This window comes from Protopterus annectens, chromosome 9.part0, assembly GCF_019279795.1.
Source record: "Protopterus annectens isolate FY-2018-M chromosome 9.part0, PAN1.0, whole genome shotgun sequence".
Taxonomy (NCBI): domain Eukaryota; kingdom Metazoa; phylum Chordata; order Ceratodontiformes; family Protopteridae; genus Protopterus; species Protopterus annectens.
Window position 1 is genome coordinate 1,946,204,598 of NC_056743.1, and position 23,818 is coordinate 1,946,228,415.

General features: G+C 46.2%; 1 protein-coding gene across 1 annotated transcript in view; it reads right to left on the minus strand.

Annotated features, from left to right (window-relative positions):
* TNPO2 (transportin 2) overlaps window positions 1-23,818 on the minus strand; it is a gene marked incomplete in the record, with an annotated part of 2,382,582 nt that overhangs the window by 1,470,504 nt on the left and 888,260 nt on the right. The window contains 1 exon segment of the mRNA XM_044084755.1: window positions 3,039-3,210. Coding sequence (XP_043940690.1) covers window positions 3,039-3,210 — 172 coding nt within the window.

Sequence of the window (23,818 nt, forward strand, 5' to 3'; positions counted from 1 at the left end):
AAGGTTCTGCAGATTATTTTCCAAACAAAGTTATGGTCTAAGGGAGTGTCCATAATCTTAGTTTTAAAGTCTTCTGGAAGAGGCTGTAGGTGCAGCCAAGAATATCAGAGGACTGAAGCAGAAGCTGCTTACCTAGCAGAGGCCTCTGCATGCAGTGTCATAACTGCACATAATTGATGTCTGGCTACCTGTGAAGCCAGATACAATTTTGATGGTTTGTCTGACTTAATAGGGGAGTCAGGTGTGGTAGCCAAACTGAGACAAGGTCCAGTGCATATTTGAACATGCGAGTCTGGTAATTTATAGCATGGAAGGGTCAGGGTGGAAGAGGTGTACACTTGCCAATCCTGTCCATGCTTTTGCAGTCTATCAGTAGGCAAAAGAGATGCAGGGGGAATACGTCTGGATTGCTTGACTGGGGAGACGGCAATAACTGCAGTGTCTCCCAAAGGGGATTTAACAGAATTTTTGCTAATGAGGAACCTTATAAAACCTGTCTGGTCTTTTACGTGCAGTTGGTTGAGATTCTGGATTTTTGGATGCAGAGGCAAAAGCATTCATACAGGCAGGTAAGACTGGTGGGATGGCCGATGGGGAGGAAGACTCCACTTGGAGTTCAAAATACCTCCCTGGGTGTCAAGTCATCTGGGTAGTGTCCCATTTAAATTGCTCTTTCATCTTGGTAATTGTTTCACCAAAGGTATTGTCCCCTGGTGGAGAATTCCCTTCAATACATTCATCTGGTGAATATTCTACAGCAGATGCAATCTGGAATGCATAAAAAATGGATTCTTCCGAAGAGTAACAAGGTTCTAGTCCCTCCTCTCCTCCTTTGGTGGTCTGCAAGGGGAGCGAAATGGCAGAGGCAGGCCAAGGGCTGAGCACAGGTATAGTGGAGGCAGTAGAGCCTGTGGGCCTGAGAGCCATAAAGGCCTGCATCAGAGAATTAGTGAAGGAATGCCAGTCTGGGACTACTTCAGGGTTATGAGTCAAATGTTTAGTTTTCTGTTTTCATTTAGTAGGCGCTGGTTTGGGAGAAGGCCTAGGCTCAGAAGCTCGAGTCTCAGGAATAGGAGTCTCCGAAGGTAGTCCGACTGTTACTGGTTCTGTTCCTCCTCGATGTCGGTAGGAACAGACATCTGAGCTATCTCCATGTGCAGGTCGTAACTTCTGAAGCAGCCTCCTCAGTGGCAGTTGACGTAGTCTGTTCTGTTGGACATCCCCTGACTCCTAAATCAGCAGCTGGTGGGACTCCGATGGCAGAGAAGCAATGGAAGTAGGTCTGAAAACTTTGGTTAGTTACCACGGTGGTTCAGTAGGAGTGGACAATTCAGGATCCATTCTAATCACAAGCCTTTTGAGACTATGGTTCTCTAAATATAAATTTTGTTCGGCCAGATGGCTGCAGAGTCACTTTGGTACACAGGATTGGCAAATGGAACAAGCGGCATGATCGTTTTCCTTCCCAAGACAAGACACGCAACAGTCATGGGTATCCTTATGCAGTATCTGATGCGCACAACTGCATTTGCCCCTCTTAGCTGACACTGGTTAATATTAGATACAGCTATCAAATTTGGAATGAAGGGGTTTCCCCAATGGGGTACTTAAGTTTTTAGAAGTCAGAGTAGCTACGAAGTGAACGATGTGAAGTCGTCTGTGGCTGAAAAGTTCTGAGGTCTGTGCGTGCAGACATCACATTTATGTTCCTGGTTTATGGCCCCTACATGTGACATCCCATGCAACTACAGCAATCAGGCTTAAGCTTTTGTATAGGAGCAGTCAGGTTGCCTGAGGCGGGAAATCCCACAGTAAGAAAATGGCAACATAGGAATAGAAGGACATCAGTGCATTCTGCAACATTAGCAGTGACAACCATTTTTCACAAAACTGAAAAATGGAAAGGTTCAGTGCATTACTAATACAACTCAATTATTAAATATTTAAAGTACTAATACAGGCCAAGTATCTTCTACACAGTGCTTGCAATCCCACGTACTTACAACTATTCTTAAGAAATGCTAGCTGGAATCTCTGTACAAAAACCCTGATCAGCAACTCAAGGCCTCTGGTGCCAGTTGAACTGCATGTTCATGAGTAACATGCTCTGTAAAAGCAAATCCAAAGCTTCAAGATTTGAAATCCCTACATTACACATTCCTCTCTCACCCCCAAGGGCAGTTAGCCTAGTACTAACCTATGAACCTATGAACTATGAACAATACTTGACGCCTTATGACATATGCAAAATACAAGCATTTTCCTTTGTCTACCTCCCTACACAGAGACTTTACAGCAACCAAAACAGCTAGTCAAAGTACAGCCATCAATTAAAGTCAAGAGGGATTCTCCATTTTTTCTGGACCTACCCTTCCAGTACCTAAACGGCAAGATCAGATGAGAGGGCCTGATGTGCCTTTTCATATAGGCGAGCACAATCTACTTCATTACTAGAAATAGTGAAACACTTCAGGCCTATACAACGTATCCCATGCTACACTCTCCATTAGGTACCAGTACTGCAGAAAAATGGACCATCCCCAACTGTTCCCCAAGAACTGAGAGCACAATGCATGGTGTGCATCCTTCTCTCCAGTCACCTTATTTAATCCCTCTGGTACCCATGCTGCTGCTAGTCAGACAGGTTTAACCCTCTGCACCACAAAGCCAAAACATTAAAAGAATACAAAAATTTCATCTCAGCGCAACAGTAGTTGTACTGGATAGACAGTTTTTCCTCATTTACACTTAAATACTAAAATGAAAATGTGCTTCTGTTTAAATACTTACACTCTATCCCTGCAAGATTCCCAAGTCATACAACTTGCTACTAAGCAAAGCAGCATGTCAAAACTTTAACCCCAACGCTTAATTCCCCTACAAGATATTCAACATTATGCTTCATTATTTCACCTCATGCTGCCTAATTTTTCAACTTCAGAGAACTCTCACTTCGTTCTTAAGGACTTGCATCAAATGCCACAGGCTTGTGAACACATCATACAAAGCTGAATCAGCACGTATTTCATTTCACTTACAGAGTGGTTAAGATGATGCCCAACAGAATCCGCAAGGGTGCCAATTGCATCATACAGAATCAACAGGTTCTTATGCTGATATTTTCCAAAGGCAAACACCAAAGTATCCAGAATATAACTCAGGTATGGAACCAGTTCCGTGCAGGCCTCCTCCTCCAGTGTTGCAAAAGCACTGCAAAACCAAAACAGAAAAGTTGCATAATGACACTGCAAAATAATCTGAATTTCATATAAATGCTTTTGATGGCCAGGGAAAGATACAGCAGTTCAAAAAACATACCAAGTTATGACAGAAGATTTTTCTGATCTCTGTATCCACGCACTAAAGCTGTGGTGGCTGCGAAAGCCACAAATAAAGTTTGTAATACATAAGCAATTAGCTTTGTAATAACTGTATATGGAGCTTTTCACCCTGGGCCTCCATTGAAAACAGGTTCATTTTGACCCAATAGACTTACCTGGTTAAACTGCAAATAAATAAAATGTACTTACCATAACAATAGATCTGTTTTGTTTTTGCCTGTTTTAACCTGTTAGCATATCTGACCTCGGCACCTTTTAGAAGCTGTGTATCCAGGGCTTTGACTCCTTCCCTACTCATTACTCCCTATGCTCCCAAAAATACCTTGGATAGAGTTTGCCTGCTCACAACCAGATCAAATAGGCTAAAATGAAAGTTGTGCAAAATCTTTACATAACCATAGATGTCCTCCTCTCCCATGTTGCAGTATTCACTAGTGAGTTTACCCTTCTTCCAATCTTGTTGGGCCAGGTTTCCAAAGCTTTTCCAGTCCCTGAAGGTGGACGTCTGACGTGATGACAGGTACATGGGCCATAAATGTAACGTCTGTGCGCACTGGCCCTCAGAAACCAGGAAGCCCCAGATGGAGCTAGTCCTGATGGCCTAGCCAGTACAAAAGCAGAGGAGAGCCAAGTGCAAGGATAAGAGGGGTGGTGGTGAGAGGAAGGAATACTGCAACATGCAGAGAAGGACATCTATTGTTACGGTAAGATTTTACACAACTTTCCAATGTCCTATTCCAATGTTGCAGTATTCACTAGTGGGCGAGTACAAAACCTCACTGAGGGCTGGGAGGTGGTCTGGATAAGGATTACAGGAACCTATGCGGGATAGCCCTGGAAATCCTGCCCTGGCACTGGAAATGTGGTCCAATGTATATAGTGTCTGGTGAAGGTGTGTACAGAGGACCAGGTAGGCTGCTTCCAGAATGGAGTTGGTGTCTAGACCTTTGAAAAAGGGCCCAAAGACTGGCTCTTGTGGAATGGGCCTTGATATTGCCTGAAAGTGTCTTCCCATGATGTGCGTAACAAAAGGAAATGGCTCTAGCAATCAAAGAAATGTCTCGTTTTCCCACTGCTTTCCCCATAGCCCTGAGGGGGGGGGGGGACAAACAGCTCGCCTGATTTGAGTACAGTCTTGGTCTTATGCAAACAGAATCAAAGTTGCCTATGGACATCCAGGTTGTGTAGGACCCTCTCAGTCTCTGAGGGTTAGGGAAGTAAATGGGAAGTAAGTGGGTAGGTGAATAGCCTGATTTAGGGAAAGGTCATTGACCACCTTGGGGATGAAGGAGGGATTAATCCTGAGGGTGAACCTGTCCAAATGGAAAACTAGGAAGAGTAAGGTAGCCATAAGGGCTTGGAGCTCCAAGACCCTCCTGGCTGAGGTCAAAGCTACTAGCAGACCTGTCTTCCAAATGCAAAATTTCAAGTCAGCCTTGCCAGCTGGTTCGAAGGGTGGCAGAGTAAGTTTTTCTAGGACATAGTTAAGGTCACAGGAAGGAGGGGTTGGTTTCCTGGGGGGTCTTAAGTGTAAAACACCCTTTAGGAATAGCTTGGGTGGAAGTCTGGAAGTTAGCAGAGGTTCCATAGGCAAGCAGGCAGAAATGGCAAACAGGTGCGCTTTTAAAGAGAAGTAAGACCAGCCTGTCTTCAGGAGTTCACACAGTGGCAGAATCAAAGCGGGTCACTGTCCAGCGTCTCAGACTTTTGTGACACCAGATAGAAAACCTCCAATTCGAGAGAAGATTTTCTTGTGATGGGTTTCCTGGCCTCCTAACGGACAGAGCACGTCCTTGTACAGGTGTTAGAAAGGAATCAGAATGCCATCAGCCACAGGGAGAGGTGCAGGGATCTCCACTCTGGATGAATCTGTGTCCAACTGTGCTGCGTGAGTAGATCCACTGATTGCGGTAACTTGTGGTGATTGCCCTTGGAGAGATTAGAGGGAACCAGTGCTGCCTTGGCCAGTAGGGAGTCACTAGCAAGATTTCTGGTGAGTCCTGCTGAATTTTCTGTAGGACACACTGGATCAGAGGGAAGGGGTAAGACGTACAGGAATTTTCACCTTCCAAGACATTAAGAAGGTATCTGTTTGCAGTGCCTTTGGGTCGTGAGCTCTGGAGCAGTAGCTCTAAAGTTGCCTGTTTGTGGAGGCGGTGAAAAGGTCTATCTGTGGAATACACTACCTGTGGATCAGCTCTAGGAAAACATCTGACAGCATCCATTTGTGACTGAAGCGGTTCTGCTTAGGGAGTCTGCCTGACAATTTTGTTGTGATGTAGGCTGCCTGGAAGGAGATCCCCTGGGAGATGGCCAAATTCCATACCTGTAGAGGTAGCCTGCACAGGATGTAAGACTTCATCCCACCTTGCTTGTTCAAGTACCACATCACTGTGGTATTGTCTGTAAAGATCCTCAGGGTTCCCTGTCTGAGGAAAGGCTGGAAGGCCTGTGGGGTGAAAAGAAAGGCGGACATTTCCTTGATGTTGATGTGCCAGTTTTTGTCCACAAACCTTGCAGCTTTCGTGTCGGGAGTCACTCCCCAACCCAGGTCTGATGAGTCTGAGCATGATTTGGGAAGGGGAGAGCATTTGCAGAGGGAAGGTCCGGGGTCTGGGTCACCTGGGCCAGCCACCACTTCAGTCCTTGGAGGCAGGAGAGGAGTGGGATCCTGAACTCGAGGGGGTGTGAATGCTGGGTCCATAGAGGGTGCAGATACCATTGCATCTTCATGTGTAGCCCTGCCAGGGGTAGCATTGGAATAGTGGCTGCCATGTACCCAAGGAGTCTAAGGAACTCCCTCGGAGTCAGGATGGGTGAGAGGGCAGACTGTAGATGGTGGCTCAAGGAAAGGACTTTTTCCTCTGGCAGGAAGGCCATCCTGAGGTCTGTCCTGATTCTGCACCCTAGGAAAACAATGTCTTGTGTAGGGGTTTAGTTGGGATTTAAGGAAGTTTATGAGGAACCCTAGAGACTGCAGCAGGAGCTCCTTTGTGTGGGCGAGGAGGGTTGGTCTGCTGCTTGAATAAGGTAGTCTAGGTAAGGGAAAATCTGCATCCCTGTCCTGCAGTAAGAAATGACTGGAACTAGGCATTTTTACTTTTTGTGCAGTAGAGTCCAAAAGGCAAAGCACAGAACTGAAAATGAGAGGAGCCTGCTTTGAATCTGAGGAATTTCCTGGAGGACGGTTTTATGTGAATGTGCAGGTAGGCCTCCTTGATGTCCAGGGTCACCACGAAGACCTGTGGAAGGAGGGGGGGGGGGGAGTGTCATCTTAAAGGAAGGGACCTTCAAAAAGGGGTTCAGACGGGAAACATTTAGAATGGGTCTCCATGGTATTTCCTGGGAACTAGAATGATTCTGGAGTAGAAGCCTTTCACTCGAGCTGAAGGGGGGGGACTAGCTCTATGATGCCTTGGAGTAATACCTTGTTTAGGACCTCCGGTAGTAGGGACCCTTGAAAGGGGTGGAATAAGGATAGGTAGCCTTGGAGGAGAAGAAGATCCAAAATATTAAGTAACCCTCCTTCAGGATGGTCAAAACCCACTTGTCGGATGTCACTAGGGTCCATGTAGGGAGGCAGTGAGAGATGGGAAGATAGAAGAATGGTGGGAGGAGGTGAGGAAGAAAGGGAGGCAGGCAGTCAGACACTGCCAGTCCTTTCTGGAAAGGGAGGTCTCTGGGCAGTTGTCTGACAAGTCCTAGGCTAAGTAGTCTCCTATGGGGTCTTCTAGACCTAGAGGGAACAGAGGGGCCTAAAAGTTTTCCTTATGAATTGTGTCTTAGCTGGGTAGTTTCTCTAACATTGGGATTGGAGAAACAAGAAGATGCTTCAAATCGCAGAGTTTTCCCTTTTTGTTGTAGTGACTTGAAAAGGTCAGCCACCTTGGTACCAAAAAAGTCAGTGATCCAAGGGTGCATCCAAGAATTTGGCCTTGAAGTCATCCGGGAAGGGATGTAGACGCAGCCAGGAGTCTCTCAACACAGAAGCAGATGCAGCCGACCTGGCAGAGGCATTTGCATCATAGGCACACCCGAGAGAGACTGCTCATTAACTTTAGTAATGAGCCCAAGCAAGCAAGACAGGGATGCCTTAACAGCACAGTCAAGAATATAATTGAGATCTTTAGAGGCTTTCTCGAGAAAAGCCAAGGAGTATTTGGCCACGTGTGATTGGTAATTTGTAGCCCTAAAAACCAGGGTTGCAGAAGTGTAAATCCTGCCCCACCTCTTCATGGCCTTGCTGTCTGTCTGCAGGCAGGGCAGTAGTAGTAGAGAAGTATAGTTGCCCTATCAGTAGCAATATAAATAGTAGCAGGGTCTGCTGGAGGGCACTTTAATATGAATTTTTCTGCATCAGGTACCCTGTATAATCTGCCTGCCCCTCTAGGGTCAGGTAGCTGGGAATCTGGATTCAAACATGCTGCAGCAAATGCATCCAAGAAGGCAGGCTGGACAGGGGAAATAGGAGCTGGGTTAGGAGATTCCATCTGGATCAAGTCACAGAAAATTTTTTGGGCCTCAGACATGTCTCAGCAATCCCATATAAAATGTTCTTTCATAAGGTTGACAGTCTCCAAAGGTACGGTCTTCCACAGGGGAGTCATGTTCTGCAGAGGCTTCTTCGGGTATCCATACCCCAGAAAAAAAGAAATTTGTGAAGAGTAGGACAAGAAGTCCTCTGCATCCGACATATCCTCCACTGCAGGGTGGCTAGACCTTTGGTTGAAAAGCAGTGGAGCAGTAGAAGGAAGGTCTGCAGTAGTCCCAAGAACCAGAAAGGCATTGTAGAGACTCTGGCTGAAGGCCTGCCAGTCGAGCAAGGCATCCGGGATTGGTAGAATATGCCTCTTGTTTCTTCTTGGTAGGCCTAGCCAGCGTCTGGTTGGCACTAGGCCTGAAGTCACAGAAGGAACGGCAGAGGTCTGGGTCCTAAGCAGCCATCTCCATTACAAGTTCCATCCTGGCATCTGAATCAGTTGCAGAGATCTCCTCCCTGGATGTGTTGTCCACTCTGGATTGTGCAGCCTCCTGAGAGGTACTCAGTGGCGGACGCCATTTCCTCAGCCAAGCTGACTGACTACAGGCTGAGAATCAGCAGAGGGAGGTGCACTGGAAGTAGACTGCCACGTGGGCTTGGCCCTCTTCCTAGGCGGTTTGGATGGGGTGCAGGCGGCTTCCATACCAAGCACGATCTGTCTCGGGCATTGGTTTTTCAAGGTACAAGTCTAAGGCCTGAAGTAGATGAAGGGTCTTCAGGACGAACTTATAAACGGCGCAGTTTTTATAGTCGCGATCCCTGCCCAAACAAGATACACTGGTTCTATGACTTAATGGGGAATTTGGAGACCACAGTTGCACTTGCTCTTACCAGCCATTAACAGACTACAGTACAACAAAAAAAGGACTGAAATAATTCCCCAACGGGGTAGTTATCTTGATGCAAAACTGATCAATGCCCATGAGTAGCACAAACACCTGGCGTACAGCTGGCGGCTGAAAGTTTTAAAAGCCAGTGCGTGCAGATGTCACATTTATGGCCCACGAACCTGCCAACACATCAGGCATCCAACACACCTTCCGAGACTGGAAAAGCTTTGGAAACCTGGCCGGACAAGCTGAGCAGAAGGTAAACCCACTAGTGAATACTGCAACATTGGAATAGGATATCTACAAAATGGACAGTGGCCATAAGGAAGAATCAGCCATCAAGGACTGTTCAAAAAATGAGCACTATGTGACAATTTAAAGACAACAGATGTTGAACCAGAAAAAAAACAGCACATGGATCTACCATTATATACAAGTTGCATCAAACGTCAATTTTAACATTCAACCGTTAAGACGGATTTCCAAAGTAACAAACCCCCTGGGAGCTATGAAGGATAATTCTGAGAATGGTGGAGCAAAAGCTGGAAAAGATCTGAATTGTACAGCCAGCTTGTGGCAAGACAAATGTGTGAACAGGAGACCATGCAGCTGCAGCACAAATCTTAATAGAACTCTTACTTAGACAGTAGAAGTAACCATCATTCGTCCAGAACAAGCCTTTGGTTTTATGCGAGGCTATTCCCAATTTGTAGACAGACTATACATTCAGAAAGCCACCTAGATAGACTGATCTTTGATCCATTTTAGCTTAGTTTAGCTTTAGAGAACGCACACAGGTGATCAGATTTCTCAATATCCTTAATCCTGTCTAAATAAAATCTCAACTTATTTACATCTAGTAAATATCAAGTATACTCTCCTTCAACAGAAGCACAGTCTCGTTAAGGTTAATTTCAGATGTCACCTTTGAGAGCAAACTGGGATTCTTTCACAAAAGCACTAAGTTTATGGAAGATTACACAGATGCGCACACAGTGGTTCCAATTCAGAAATCCTTGTAGTTGTAACAATCAGAAAAATGGTTTCTGAGAAAGGAATTTTAAATCTAACATGGCTCCTGGTTCAAACGAAGCCTGAGTGACAGCCGGCAACATTAAAGTCCGATGGAGGAAATGGAACACAAATAAAGGTGTCTTGAGACTCCCTTCTGAAAGGCCTGTCTGTCCAGTGTGGAAATTGGAAATGGTTGCTAATTGAACCTTGACCGCTGAAAAATTAACAGCCTTTCTGGAATGATCTTAAAAATCCAGGATGAAAGGAACTACTGAAAAGGGATCTATCCTCTTGGAAGACGCCCAAAGAGTAAACCTTCTGCACTAGGAAAAATAAAGTTTCCCCAATATTTTGCTATTATGACAGAAAATGTAAACAACCAAAGTCGACAGATTAGCATCTCTGGCCATCATTAGAATTGGAGAAACCAAGCAGTTAGCTAAAAGTCACTGCCCTGACATGACAATGGTCTGGATAGTAGTCTAACATCCAGAGCAGATGTACTAGGAGGCCGAAGGAAGGGAACCGCCCCACTTGCCAGGGCCAAAAGGAGAGCCAAGAAGATTACTCTGGCCTTGCACCTTCTGACTTTCTGAATAAAATTTCTTTCAGTGATGATGGGGGGAAATGAAATAGATCCAGGAGCCAACTTTGGCCTAGTGCATCCCTCGGGGATTGGCCCTGTTGAGAAGTCAAGTGAAATAACTGCTATATTTGTTTAGGCACAAAAACATCACAGCAAGATTGGCCTCGGTGACTGAAGAGTTGGCACCACTGCTTGGTTCAGAGACCACTAGAAGCAAAAGAATGGACTGTTTCTGCTAGAAAAATGGCAGTCCCAGGGACATGTGTTGTCATGAGGATGTGATGGGAAGACATCACCCACTGCCACAATCTGAGGGATTCCCAGCAAAGTGGATGAGTGGGGTTCCTTTGCTTGCTGATGTACCAGACTACTGCCTTGATTTTCATCTGGATAGAAGAGTAAAATCCCATGAGTGGGGGAGCAACCCGGTCAACCTCAGTAAGAAGGTGAGATCCCAAAGCTAGTTACGATTGCCACTGATTCTAAGGACAAAAAGAAGTCATGTACTCACCATAACGTTACATCTGAGTAGGTAACTTCATTTGTCAGCAACCTGTGGGTATCAGATCCGAATCTGATCCAAGCCGGCAGCTTTATTCTCTCGTTAAAGAATACGCAGAGTCACCCCCAGAGTCCATGTCGGCCGAGGATAAGAAAACATTCTCAGCCTGAATGGCCACTCTTAAGTCCATTTCGAACACTTCTATGCGACTTCTGTCCCATGCCACGGAAGGAGCCGCTAGAGCTAGCGGAGCAGGCATAGTCTTACAGCAGCATGCTTGGCTCTGTCTGCGACTTTGCGGAACCCTTCAAGGCGTCCTTTGCAAATGCCCCTTTTGACGGCTCTTCGCTGTTTGGCAAGACCATCCGCGACACGCTGGTCCAGAGCGAGAAAGACGTGAAGACGTCTGCTGTCGGGATCCGCTTCTCGGCTCCCCAGAGGTCCTTCTCCAGGAACCAAATGGGACAAAAGATGATGTGGTTCCGAAAAGCTCAACAGTCCCGTTTCGCTCCGGACCCCTTGTCCTTCAGAGGCAGAGAATTACAGGGTGGACGCCAGCCCAGAGGCAGAGGGGGACCGAAGAATTGTGGGTCGAGAGAACCCTTTTCGGATTGGCCCGCACAGCAGCCCTGAGGGATTACCCGACTGCTCCACTCTGGAGGCAGTCGGGGGGGGGGGGGGTTCTCGAGGCACCTAGCAGTTTGGGAGTCCATTACAACAGATCGCTGGGTGCTTCGAATCATATCCAGAGGTTACACTATCCCCTTTCTGAATCTCCCTCTCAGACCCCGGAGCCTCCCCGATGTCTCACCCAATCAGAGGGAGGCAGCAGCCACAGAAATAAAGCAGCTGCTAGAAAAAAGAGCTATCCAGCCCGTCCCCCAAGATCAATCCGGATCAGGCTTCTACTCCAAGTTCTTTTTGGTGCCAAAAAAGACTGGGGACTTAAGACCAGTCCTCGACCGGTCCACTCTGAACCTGTCGGTTGCCAAAGAAAAGTTCTGGATGGTCACCATTCAATCCATTCTCCCATTCCTGCAGGAGAATGACTGCATGTGCTCTATAGACCTCAAGGATGCGTACTACCACATTTTGATGGACAGATGATCCAGAAGGTTTCTCTGCTTCCGGCTGGGAGCCAGCCACTAACAGTTCAGGGTCCTTCCCTTTGGTCTCACCACAGCCCCCAGGGTGTTCACCAAAGTGATGGCAGTTGTAGCGGCCCACCTGAGGCTTCAGGGAATACAGGTCTTTCCGTACCTAGATGACTGGCTCCTGACCGCCCCCCACCAGGCATCTACTCTATTCAGCCAGGAATTACTTCCTTCACTTGGCCTCTCATCTGGGAATTTCAATCAATCTCAAGAAATCCTCCCTTCAACAAACTCAGACATTTGATTTCATAGGGGCCAGGCTAGATACAAACCTGTTGAGGGCCTTTCCCAACTCCGGACAGGCTTCGAACTTTGACATTTCACGTGATGGCCCTCTTAGAATCCCCGGCTCCCTCAGTGGAATTGGTCCAGAGGGCGCTAGGTTCCATGGCGGCTGCCATCAATCTGTCACCACTAGCTCGTCTAAACATGAAGGTCCTGCAATGGACCTTGCAGGTCCAATGGTCCATCCTGCAACATCCGCCAAGTACAGCTATCCCCCTCAGCAAGGTTTGCAGGAGGTCCCTATTCTGGTAGATCCAATCCTGGGATCTCCGGGAAGGGCGCTCCTTCTCTGACCCCACCCCAAGCCACGCTGACCACGGACACTTCTCGCCTCGGGTGGGTGGGGGGGGGGGGCACTGCATGGGCAGAACCGTCCAAGGCATGTGGACACACTCTGAGACCTTGTTGCACATCAATGTCCTAGAGATGAGGGCGGCGCTTTTAGCATTGCAAGCACTCCAGACCCTTCTTCCCTTAGGGACAATTGTGATTCAGACAACATGTCAGTAGTCTGGTATATCAACAAACAGGGGGGAACCATAGCCTATCCACTGTGTTGATAGGACATGAGAGTATGGGAATGGGCGATCGCCACCAACCGCTTTCTCATGGCAACGCACATTCCGGGTCTGGCCAACATTCTGGCAGACAGGCTAAGTCGAACCATCCTCTCACCTTACGAGTGGTCTCTGAACCCGAGAGTAGCGAAGCAGATCTTCCTCAAGTGGGGTCAACCTTGCTGCGATCTGTTCGCGTTGCCTTCGAATGCAAAATGCAGCAAGTACTTTGCTCTATTTTCCCCACCAGAGGAATCCCCCAGAGATGCTCTAGTCCATGTTTGGCCATCTGGTCTACTTTATGCTTATCCACCTCTCCTCCTCATGGTAAAATTCTTGCAGAAAGCTAGTCTGTTGTGGAGCAGAGTGATCTTCATAGCCCCGCTCTGGCCTTGTCAAACGTGGCTCCCTTACCGATGGTCTCATCTAGTCAATCCTCCATGGATTTTGGATCCCACTCCGGATCTGATTTCTCACCCCCTGGAGTTGAGAACTCCAAACCTGGACAATCTGAAGCTCACAGCTTGGTTGATCAAGTTCCAATCATAGCTAGGACTCCCGGTATCTCCTCCTCCGTTAAAGCTATTTTAGTAGCCGCTCATAAACCTTCTACTAGAAAGGTCTATAAGAGCAAATGGAAACGTTTTTCGATCTGGGCGGAACCTAGACATATGGATACCTTTTTACAGCCTCGATACCAGCTGTATTAGTTTTTGTCACACTTATTTGATCAAGGTGCCAGCTCCTCCACCATCAAAGTCCAATTAGCAGCAATTTCACACTTTCATGTGGGAAGTGATCTCTGTTCATTAGATTCTTCCAAGATCTGCAAAACATTCGTAAAAGGTACTTTCCTGTTAAGGCCTCCTGTTAAGGATGCAGTTCCTCCGTGGGATTTAACCCTTGTTCTTCAGGCTCTTCCTGGCCCCCCCCCCCCCTTTGAACCTGCAGCTTCGGTGGCTCTTTAATACTTATCTTGGAAAACGGCCTTTCTCATTGCCATCACTTCGGCTAGAAGGGTTTCAGAACTTCAAGCCCTTTGCGCCAAACCTCCATATCTGGTCTTCCATAAAGATAGTTTCCCTCAGGACCAATCCCTCCTTCTTACCTAACATCATTGGAGTCCAACGTTAATCAATCTATCAATTTACCGTTTTTTCCCCAAATTACCAAAACAAAGGTGAATACAAATTACATGCTTTGGACATGCACAGACAGTTGAGGTTCTATTTACACAGGACTGCTGATCATAGGAAATCTGAGCAACTCCTTGTATCCTTTGCTAAACCCTTTTTGGGTAAACCTGTGACAAAAGCTATATTGTCCAGATGGAGTTCACAATGTATACTTGCATATAAAAGAGTTCTGGCAGACCAGAACCTGTCGGAGTTCACGTCCATTCTACTCTATCGATTTCCGCTTCTGCTGCCTTTTGGTCCAGGGTGTCCTTGGATGACATTTGTTCAGCAGCCACTTGGGCTTCATCCCATACCTTTATTACCCATTACAAGCTGGATATAATTTCCAGAGGGAGGGCGTCCTTTGGCTCTGCAGTGCTCCAGAATATTCTTCCATTAGGACCTCCCAAGTTTTTTGGTAGCTGGGGACTCTGTCCCACAAGTTGATGAACAAATGAAGTTAACTACTTCAGATAAAGAAGTTATGTACTCAACATAACGTTCCATCTGAGTAGGTAACTTAATTTGCCAGCAACCAACCCCCCCTCCGTCCCCCTAACCTGTAGTTCATTCTTTTAAGGAACTTTGTGCTCCCTGTATCAGATGACATCAGGTTAGGATGTTTAGTTGATTCTTTGGTTGTAGTATTCTATAATGCTAAGCAAACTCGCTCTGAGGACAGAGAAGGATGGCAGGGGGTTATGGGTAAGGGGGAGGAGCTTGGAGCTCAGATCTTAGCTGAATAAAGGTGCCGGCTCGGATCCGATTCGGATCCAGTACCCACAGGTTGATGAACAAAAAGTTAACTACTTCAGATCAAAGGATTCTACAGCTATGTCAAGAAACTCAATGGCAACACCCAGATATGCTCAGAGTTAAAGCGCAGTGGCACGAAAACTACAGAACCAACTGATATTGACAACATCCTGACAGATGGGTTCAGTGCTAACTTTACTCCCCCCCCCTCTCCCTTTTAAGTGCCCATATCTATACAGGAAGAATGCACAGTCCCTGTAATCACAACTACACATGTAAAAGCTGCACTCTAAAGCCAAAAACACAGCATCCATGGGACCGGACAACATCCCAGGCTGCGTTTTAAACTTCAGAAAGAACTGGCTCTCCACCTAAAAACCATGTTCAAGCATAGCCTCACGTCAGGCTTTGTGCCCACTGAATGGCACACAGCAACAGTTATCCCACTTAAAAGGGGGAGCCACCACTGATCCCGAGAATCACCTTATTAGCCTGACGAGCCTGGTCTGTAAGGCCGTAGAACATATCATGGAACTCGCACATTGGTAACCTCCAAACTCTGGACTCCAACCAGTTCGGATTTGTGAAAGGCAGATCATGCCTCCTGAACCTGATTGACTACTTTGAGGCAGTCACCAAAGTCGCAGACGACGGTAAGGTGGTTCACACAGCCTATCTTGACCTCGCCAAGGCTTGACACCATTCCCCACTCTGGAATTGTAGCTAAACTCACTAAACTAGGTATAAATCCCCAAGTCACAAGATGGGTTGCCAACTGGCTCACTTACATAACCCACACTGCAAAAGTTGCAGACTCCAAATCTGACTTCAAACCAGTGACAAGTGGAGTACTACAGGGTTCAGTCCTGGGATCTCTCATTTGATATCTACTTCTCTAAAGTACAGGCTAACATAGGTCATTGACCAAGTTCGCAGATGACTGCAAACTAGGAGCTATAGTAGAATCCCCAAATGATGTGGACATCCTACAGAAGGGCCTCATTGAAAGATGCCTTTTGTCAGAGCCATGGCCTCAAGCTCAACACCAAAAAGTGCATAGTCATCCCCTTTGGTAAAAACTCTGTACCCATGAACTACCACATAGGCAGTCTACTTAAAGCCGAATGTGTGGGGACACCTTGGGACCCAGGTGGCCAGTAGTCTCTCCTTTGATAACCGCCACAGTAGTCAAAAAATCCTATGTGGCACACCTTATCACGAAAGGGCTCTCATCCAGGAAAAAAAAAAAAAAAAAAAAAGAGGAGGTCATTGTTCTCTACTCGACACACACACACAGAATACAACGTCCCTTTTGGAATTACCTCACAAAACATCTGCAGCAGCTGGAAAGGCCACATAAGTACCTCACAAAGAGGATTACTGGCCTCAAACAGATGCCCTAGACAGAGTCTCAAAAAAACTCCAGCTTTACTCCGTAGCATATCGCCTGCTCAGAGGTGATCTCTGCCCAACATATAAAGCTATGTCAAACCCAGAGCTGTTTAACACGCTACACCTAAAGAAATCCCAATCCCTCCAAGCTACACACTCTAGGGATCTAAACCTTTGTCACCACAACAAACAGGACATGTTGGAGGGGATAAGATTCCTATCCCAGAGACGTCCCATACTCCAGAGCAAGTTACCCATCTATGTCGAGCAAAACTCATTAGCACTCAAGAAAAATTTTGATGAGTGGATGAGAAATAGGAGATGCATCCCAGAGATCACTTCTGTGGCTCTGCTCGACAGGGGCAGAGGAAAATAACTTTCTTGGGTGGCGTAAGCCAGGAAACCTTGTTGGCTAGGGCTTACTTAGGCCCTTGGCCCGATAGCCTAGTACCTACCTATGAACCTATGAATCTTCAGTAGGACCTTCTAGGGAAGGGGGGAAATGCAGAGAGAAACATCCCCTTCCACAAATTTGAAAAGGCACCCATTGCCCTCAACAGAGGGTTGGGCAGTCTGGTACAGAATGAAAAGTTGCCTGTTCATGGCAGAGGTAAACGGGTCTACTTGAGGTGTACCCCATTTGTGGACTAGGTCCAAGAAAACATTACTGTGGAGCATCCATTCGTGGGACTGCGGCATGGACCTACTTAATGTGTCTGCCTGAGAATTCTGTTCTGAAGGGATGAAAACTGCCTGAAGTGTTACTCCACATTTCATGGTCAACTCCCACACAAGGAGCTAATATGCATAGGAAGATTTTGCGCCCCCATTTGTTTACATAACACAGGAAGTACAGTTGTGTACACTTACCATAAATGTAGATGTTCGAGTGTATTCACTGTTGCAGTTATCACATTTGGGTTATCTGCTTTGCAGGTAGCCCTCAGTCGGCCTGAGTATCAATGTTTTGGGTCCTGCATCAGCTGCAGTCTCATCTTCCATGACGTCAGGTAGTCAAGGGTATAAAGCATGCAGCAGACGCCATTACATCAGGTTTCCTTGCCCCAGATGTCAGGTACCCTCATAATGGGAGGCAATTATATACAAGGTTACACCTCCAACAAAAAAGCAAATACACCAAAAAGCTTAAAGCATAGTAAACCAGAACAGGTATAGTCAATAGAATTCAGTGGGCTGGAGGGAGGATAAAGTACAGTTGTGTACACTTACCATAAATGTAGAGGTTGAGTGTATTCACTGGTGCAGTCATTACATTTGGGTAATCTGCTAGCAGGTTGCCCTCAGTCGGCCTGAACAAAAGTCTTGGGTCCTGCGTCGGTTGCAGTCTCCTCTTCCATGACGTCAGGGGTATAAAACATGCAGCCGACGCCATTTTAATCAGTTTTTCTTCCCCTAGATGTCAGGTGCCCCCCAAATGGGGAGCAAAAAATATATATATATATATATATATATATATATATATATATATATATATATATATATATATATATAAACTGTAAATATATAAATGCACCTTAGAAACATAAAATTTACCTTCAACTAAAAGCAAATAAAACACAAAGGCTTTTGAGTATAGTTAAGGAAAGAAAAGGTATAGAATGGGGGATGGCGGGTGGGTAACCCGGACTGCAACACTGAATACACTAACATCTACATTTATGGTAAGTGTACACAACTGTATTATGTTCTGCATGTTTCACTGTTGCAATCATTACATTTGGGTAGAATCCCAAAACTATGCATGGGAGGATGGAACTAAACAGCATTAGGGGCAGCTATAAGACCCTGCAGGACTGCAGTGACAAAGCCTGCCCTGGATTTAGAGAAGAGCGGTAAATGGTAATACTTTGTGAACGCATGAACAGAGCTCCAAGTGAAAGCTTCTAGAATGTCCTTGGTTGGGACCACTCAGAAAAGCTGCTGAAGTAGAGGCAGCCCTGGTGGAATGGGATCCGATCCCCTTGGGCACAGGTTTACCATGATACAAATAGCAGGAACGAATGCAGTGGCTTACCCATTTAGAAATAGTCTGCTTTGATATTGCCTTCCCCTCTGATCCTGCAGCAAATGCTACCAGTAGTTGCTCAGACCTTCTTAAAGATTTTGTCCTGTTTAAGTAGAATTTCAGTTGTCTGTGTACATCCAATGAATGCAGAATCTGCTCCCCCTTGTTTTGCGGACTTCGGAAAAAAGTTGGCAGGTTAATGGTCTGGATAAGTGCTACACTGGATACCACCTTAGACATAAAAGGATTGGTCCTGAGGGCCACCGTGTCCGGGTAAAATATAATGAAATGCTCCACTGCCATGAGAGCCTGTAGTTCTGAAACCCACTTGATGAAGTGACTGCCAAAAGAAAAGCTGTCTTCCAAGATAGAAATTTTATATCCGCAGTAGCTGCTGGTTCAAAAGGAGGATGGGTGAGTTTTTCCAGCACAAAACTGAGGTCCCATGCAGGAGTAGGTCTTCTCCTGGGAGGCCTTAAATTTTTGGCCCCTCTGAGATACTGTTTAAGCAGTGGATGAGAAAGAGGGGAGGCTCTGTGTTGTAATGAGCCAAGATGGGAAAGGCATGGATTTTGATTGAAGAAAAAGATAGGCCCTTGTCAAGCATCTCAGTTAAGTATTGTAAAATCTGAGGCATATTGGGCTTTGTTGCGTCTATTCCTTATGCTTGGTTCCACGCACAGAATTTCTTCCACTTATCAGCATTAGAATTTCTAGTACTAGGCCTTCTGGCTTCCAAAATGACATCCATCACAGGTTTACTGACAGATGTGGTTTGAATAATTAGTTGATTAGCCATGCTGCAAGATTCAGAGTTTGGAGCTGAGTGTGCAGAATTTGATAGTTCTGTTGAGACAGTAGATGAGGTGTTTGATGCAAGTACCACGGAGAAAGGTGTGATATTCCTTAGAAGTGCTGGAGAGGAGAGTCCGGAGCAATTAGGATCATTTTTGTTTTTTCCTGTCTGACTTAGTAAGACCTTGGAGAGTAGAGGCAGAGGGGGAAAGGCATAGACTGATAGGTTTTTCCAGCTGAAGGACAGAGCATCCACTTTCCATGCTTTTTTTGTGATGAGATCTTGTGCAGAAATTGTCCAACTGCAAGATCTATTTGCCACTCCCCAAAAACTATGTCTGGGCTCCCCCATTTCTGTGTTAACATGCTGAAGATTTGTGGATCCAGTTGCAATTCGTGCAGGTCCATAAGATTTCTGTTTAAGTAGTCTGCCAGAGTATTTTGCTTTCCTGGCGGGAACTGAGCTTGAAGATGTATTTGGTAAGTTAAGGCTGTGTTCCACAAGGCCATGGCGAGTCTGCAAACGGGGTAAGAATGTGTACCTCCCCTGCATATGTACCACAAAAGTGTGGTGTCCATCTTTACCACTAGTTGTCCTGGATGGAGTAAGTCCTTGAAGGCTGAGAGCGCATTCTGAATAGCTAGCATTTCTTTCCGGTTGATATGCAGATGCATTTGGTTTGGGCTCCATTTGCCCTGAATGCATCTCCCTGTCAGGTGGGCCCCCCAAGCATAGTCTGATGCGTCCGTAGTTAGGGTTTGGGTGGAAGGGGGTAAAGAGAATGACAGTCCCTTGTTTTGGTGACGCCTCTGCCCACCAAAGAAACTCCTCTTGCAGGCAGGGAATGAGAGGAATCATTGTTTCCAGGCTGTGACAATGTTGACTCCATAAGATTTTTAGGTACCATTGAAGTTTCCTCATATGCAGTCTCGCATATGGAATTAGTGGAATGCAGGATGCCATGAACCCCAAAGCCTGCAGAATTTGTCTTGCAGATAACGGTTTTTGTTGCCATTTGTTTGAAGTATGTCAACTGTCTGTCTGGCATGAGGTAAGCAATCAGGGCAGTTGTATTCAAGTTTGCACCCAGGAATGTAATTATTTGAGAGGGTACCAGTTGTGATTTCTTTTTGTTTATGGTGTACCACAGGCATGCTAGAAGCCTTTTTACAAATGCCAGATGAAGTGTCCTTGTCCTCTGCTTGAATGAGACAATCTTCTAGATAAGGATAAATTTGAATGTCTCTTTCTCTGCAGAACGCAATTACTGGTGCCAGGCACTTTGTAAAGACCATGGGCGCAGTAGACAAGCCAAAGGGCAGTGCACAGAATTGGTAATGAATAAAACCTGCTTTGAAGCGGAGGTATCTTCTGCATGATTCCCTTATTGGGATATGTCGGTATGCCTCTTTAAAGTCTAAAGTTACTAAACAAGCATTCTTGCCTAGCATAAGCAGCAGCTGTTGTAAAGTAAGCATTTTGAATTTTGGAATGTCCAGGAACGTGTTCAGAATTGATAAGTCCAGTACTGGACGCCATGATTTGCCTTTTCTGGGTACCAGGAAAAGTCTTAGGTTCATAGGATCATATTAGGCTATCTGCCCTAGGGCATTTATAAGCCTAGCCAGAATGTGTTTGGCTTTCGCCACCCATTTTAAATTTATTTTGCTATGCCCTTTTTCGAGGTTAGTATACTGTGCCTCTGTCTAACAGTGACACTGAAGAGATACCCAGGGTAAACCTACGATCTCCCATCCACTCATCAAGATTCCTCTTGAAGAGAGTCAATGAGGGACTCTGCCTAATCTGGACTGGGATTTTATTCCACAGTGAAGGGAGCCTCTGGATTATGAATCTGTCCCTGCAGCATGTCCTATTTATTTCAGTGCTGAGGTTCAAGTCTCTCGAGCGCGTAGCTCGATGGGATTTGGATTTTCTGAGGTGCAGCATGTCCATTAATTCCGGGTTGGACATGGCTTTATACGTCAGGCACAGATCGCCTCTGAACAGGCGGTATGCCACTGAGTAGAGCTGGAGTTTCTTTAACCGGGCAGCATATGGCATCTGTTTGAGCCCTTTGATCCTCTTGGTGAGGTACTTTTGGGGTCTTTCCAATTGCTGCAGGTGTCTGGTAAGGTACATCCCAAAAGGGGCATTGTACTCAATTATGGGCCTGATGAGGGATGAGTAAAGAGGCACGATGACCTCCCCTGATCTAGATGCGAATCCCTTCATGATTAGGTGGGCTATATAAGATGTTTTTCTAACCACTTTCGCCACGTGGTTGTCAAGAGAGATTGCTATCAACTTGGGTCCCCAGGTCCCTAATTACTTCTTCTGTACTTAATGGATTACCACCTATGTGGTAATTTGTGGGCACTTTGTTTTTGCCAAAGGGGATGACTATACACTTTTTGGCATTTAGCTTGAGGCCATGGCTCTGGAACCAGTTGTCTGTTTCTATGAGGCCCTTTTGGAGGATGCTTGTGTCGGCTGGCGAGTCGATTATGGCGCCCAGTTTGCAGTCATCTGCGAACTTGGTCAGCCACAGTCCTTCCATGTTGGCCTGTACCTCGAAGAAATATATACCGAACAAGAGAGGTCCCAGGACTGAGCCTTGTGGGACACCACTTGTAACTGGTTTGGAGTCTGACATGGCTCCAGCAATTCTAACCATGTGGGTTCTGTCCTTGAGCCAGTTTGCAATCCATCTAGTGACATAGGGGTTTATATTTAAGCTGGTGAGCTTATCAATAATGCCCGAGTGGGGTATTGTATTGAAGGCTTTTGCGAGGTCCAGGTAGGCTGTGTGGACCACCTTCCCCTCATCAATGGCCTTGGTGACTGTTTCAAAGAAATCAACCAGGTTTAAGAGGCAGGATCTGCCCTTAAAGCCGAACTGGGTAGGATCCAGTGTCTGTAGGTCCCCAATATCTTTATTTATGAGGTCCATGATGATCCTTTCCATAGCTTTGCAGACCAAGCTAGTCAGGCTTATGGGGCGATAGTTTCCAGGATCCGTTGAGGCACCACCTTTATGGAGAGGGACCACTGTTGCTGTACGCCACTCTTTGGGCACATATCCTGTAGTAAGGCTAAGATTAAACAGCAGTTTTATGTTTGGGTTTAGCTCTTCCTGGAGTTCATGTAGGACGCAGCCAGGGAACACCGTCTGGTCCCATTGATGCTGTGTTTTTTGCTTTGGAGAGGGTGGCTCTTACCCGAGCATCTGAGATGTCAGGGGGGCAGCACTCTGCTGGGATAGATATTTGCCCTTTTGGTGGGGGGGGGGGGGGGGAGTTTGCGCTGAACCGGTCAGCTAAGATGTTGGCAATGTCTGTGGGTTCAGTGTATTTTTTTTGTCATTTTGGACTAATTCTGAGCATATCTGGGAATTCCCACCCAGGTTCCTAACATAACTAAAGAAAGCCTTGTGATTATCCTTAGTGTCCTGTGCAATTTTTCTCTAGAAGCTGGCCTTAGACAATTTTATGAGTGCCCGTAGTTTTTTTGCTAATACTCATCAGTGATGCCTTCCCTTTTTGGGATTTTGCTCCATCACTTAGTAGCTTTCTCCTTCTATTGTATAGTTTGTTTATGGCTGGGGTCCACCAGACAGGACATCTGCCTTTGGAGGATTGGGTCTTGGTTTTATTTGGGATCGCATGATCCATGCATTCCTGAAGGTGTTCATAGAATGCGTTTATAAAGGATTCTGCGGTCTGGGCTGTATTTTCCACAGGCCCGGGGGCTTTGAAGGATTCCACCGCGGTTTTGAGGAGTGTGAAATATGCTTTAGAGAAGATTTTCACTGTGGTTTTCTGGGCAGGGGGTGGGGTCGGGATGTGAATATCCAGTGAGATTAGTTTATAGTCTGATCTTACCAGTGAGGGATACACTTCTGGTCTGGAGCATAGAGTCCCCATGTTGGTGATGATCAGGTCCAGTATGTTTTCCCCTCTTGTGGGAGTGGTAACAAGTTGTTCCATACCATTTGAGTTTATAAATTCTAGGAACCTTTGGGCTAGGGTGTTGGAGCTAGAATAATGCTCCCAGTCTAGGTTCGGGTAGTTGAAGTCGCCCAATATAATGGTGTTTGGAGAGACCTTCATATTTTCCAGTGTTCTCAGGAAGGCCGAGTGGGGTTCCTGGGTTTGGGAGGGTGGTCTGTAGCAGGCTATAAACTGGAAGGCAGTTTTACCCACTGTTAGTTGCACATGGATAGTCTCTGATGCTTCGTGCTTTGCCACCAACCTGGAGGTGTGGGTATCTTTGATGAATATCGATACTCCCCCTCCTTTTGTGGTTCGGTCCAAGTTATGGGGCCGAAAAGCATGGTATGAGGTATAACCTGGTAGTGCTGGGGTGCTCTCGGGAGCCCTGAACCAGGTTTCTGTTACTGCACAGATATCGATGTTCTCCATGCTAAGGAGAGTTTAGAGTGCGTGCATCTTGAGGTTTAGACTTCTGGCTTTGAGTAGCATTACTCAGTTTCTTATCCCTTGTGATACCTATGGAGGTGGGGTTGTCTTTTGAGCCTTGCCTAAAAAAGGCACTATGGGGGTAGCAAGAGCCTTTGCCAATATCCGAAAGCCCAGGGGTGACAGGTGCAAGCCGTCCCTAGCGAAGCATCGTGGCTTGTCGAGCATATCATCCCAAGCTGACAGGCATTGGATCCCCTTTGAATGAGAACAGTACTTAAGCCAATTGTTGAAATTGATCATCTTGTCTTCATATTGTGGCATCATTCTTGGTGAGGGTAAGATGCTACTCAAGGTCAGGGTCATACCGGCCTGGGCTACATGCTCAGAGAGCTCCTTTATGTCTCTTTTCATGTAGTCCAGGGAGGTACGTCTCAGGT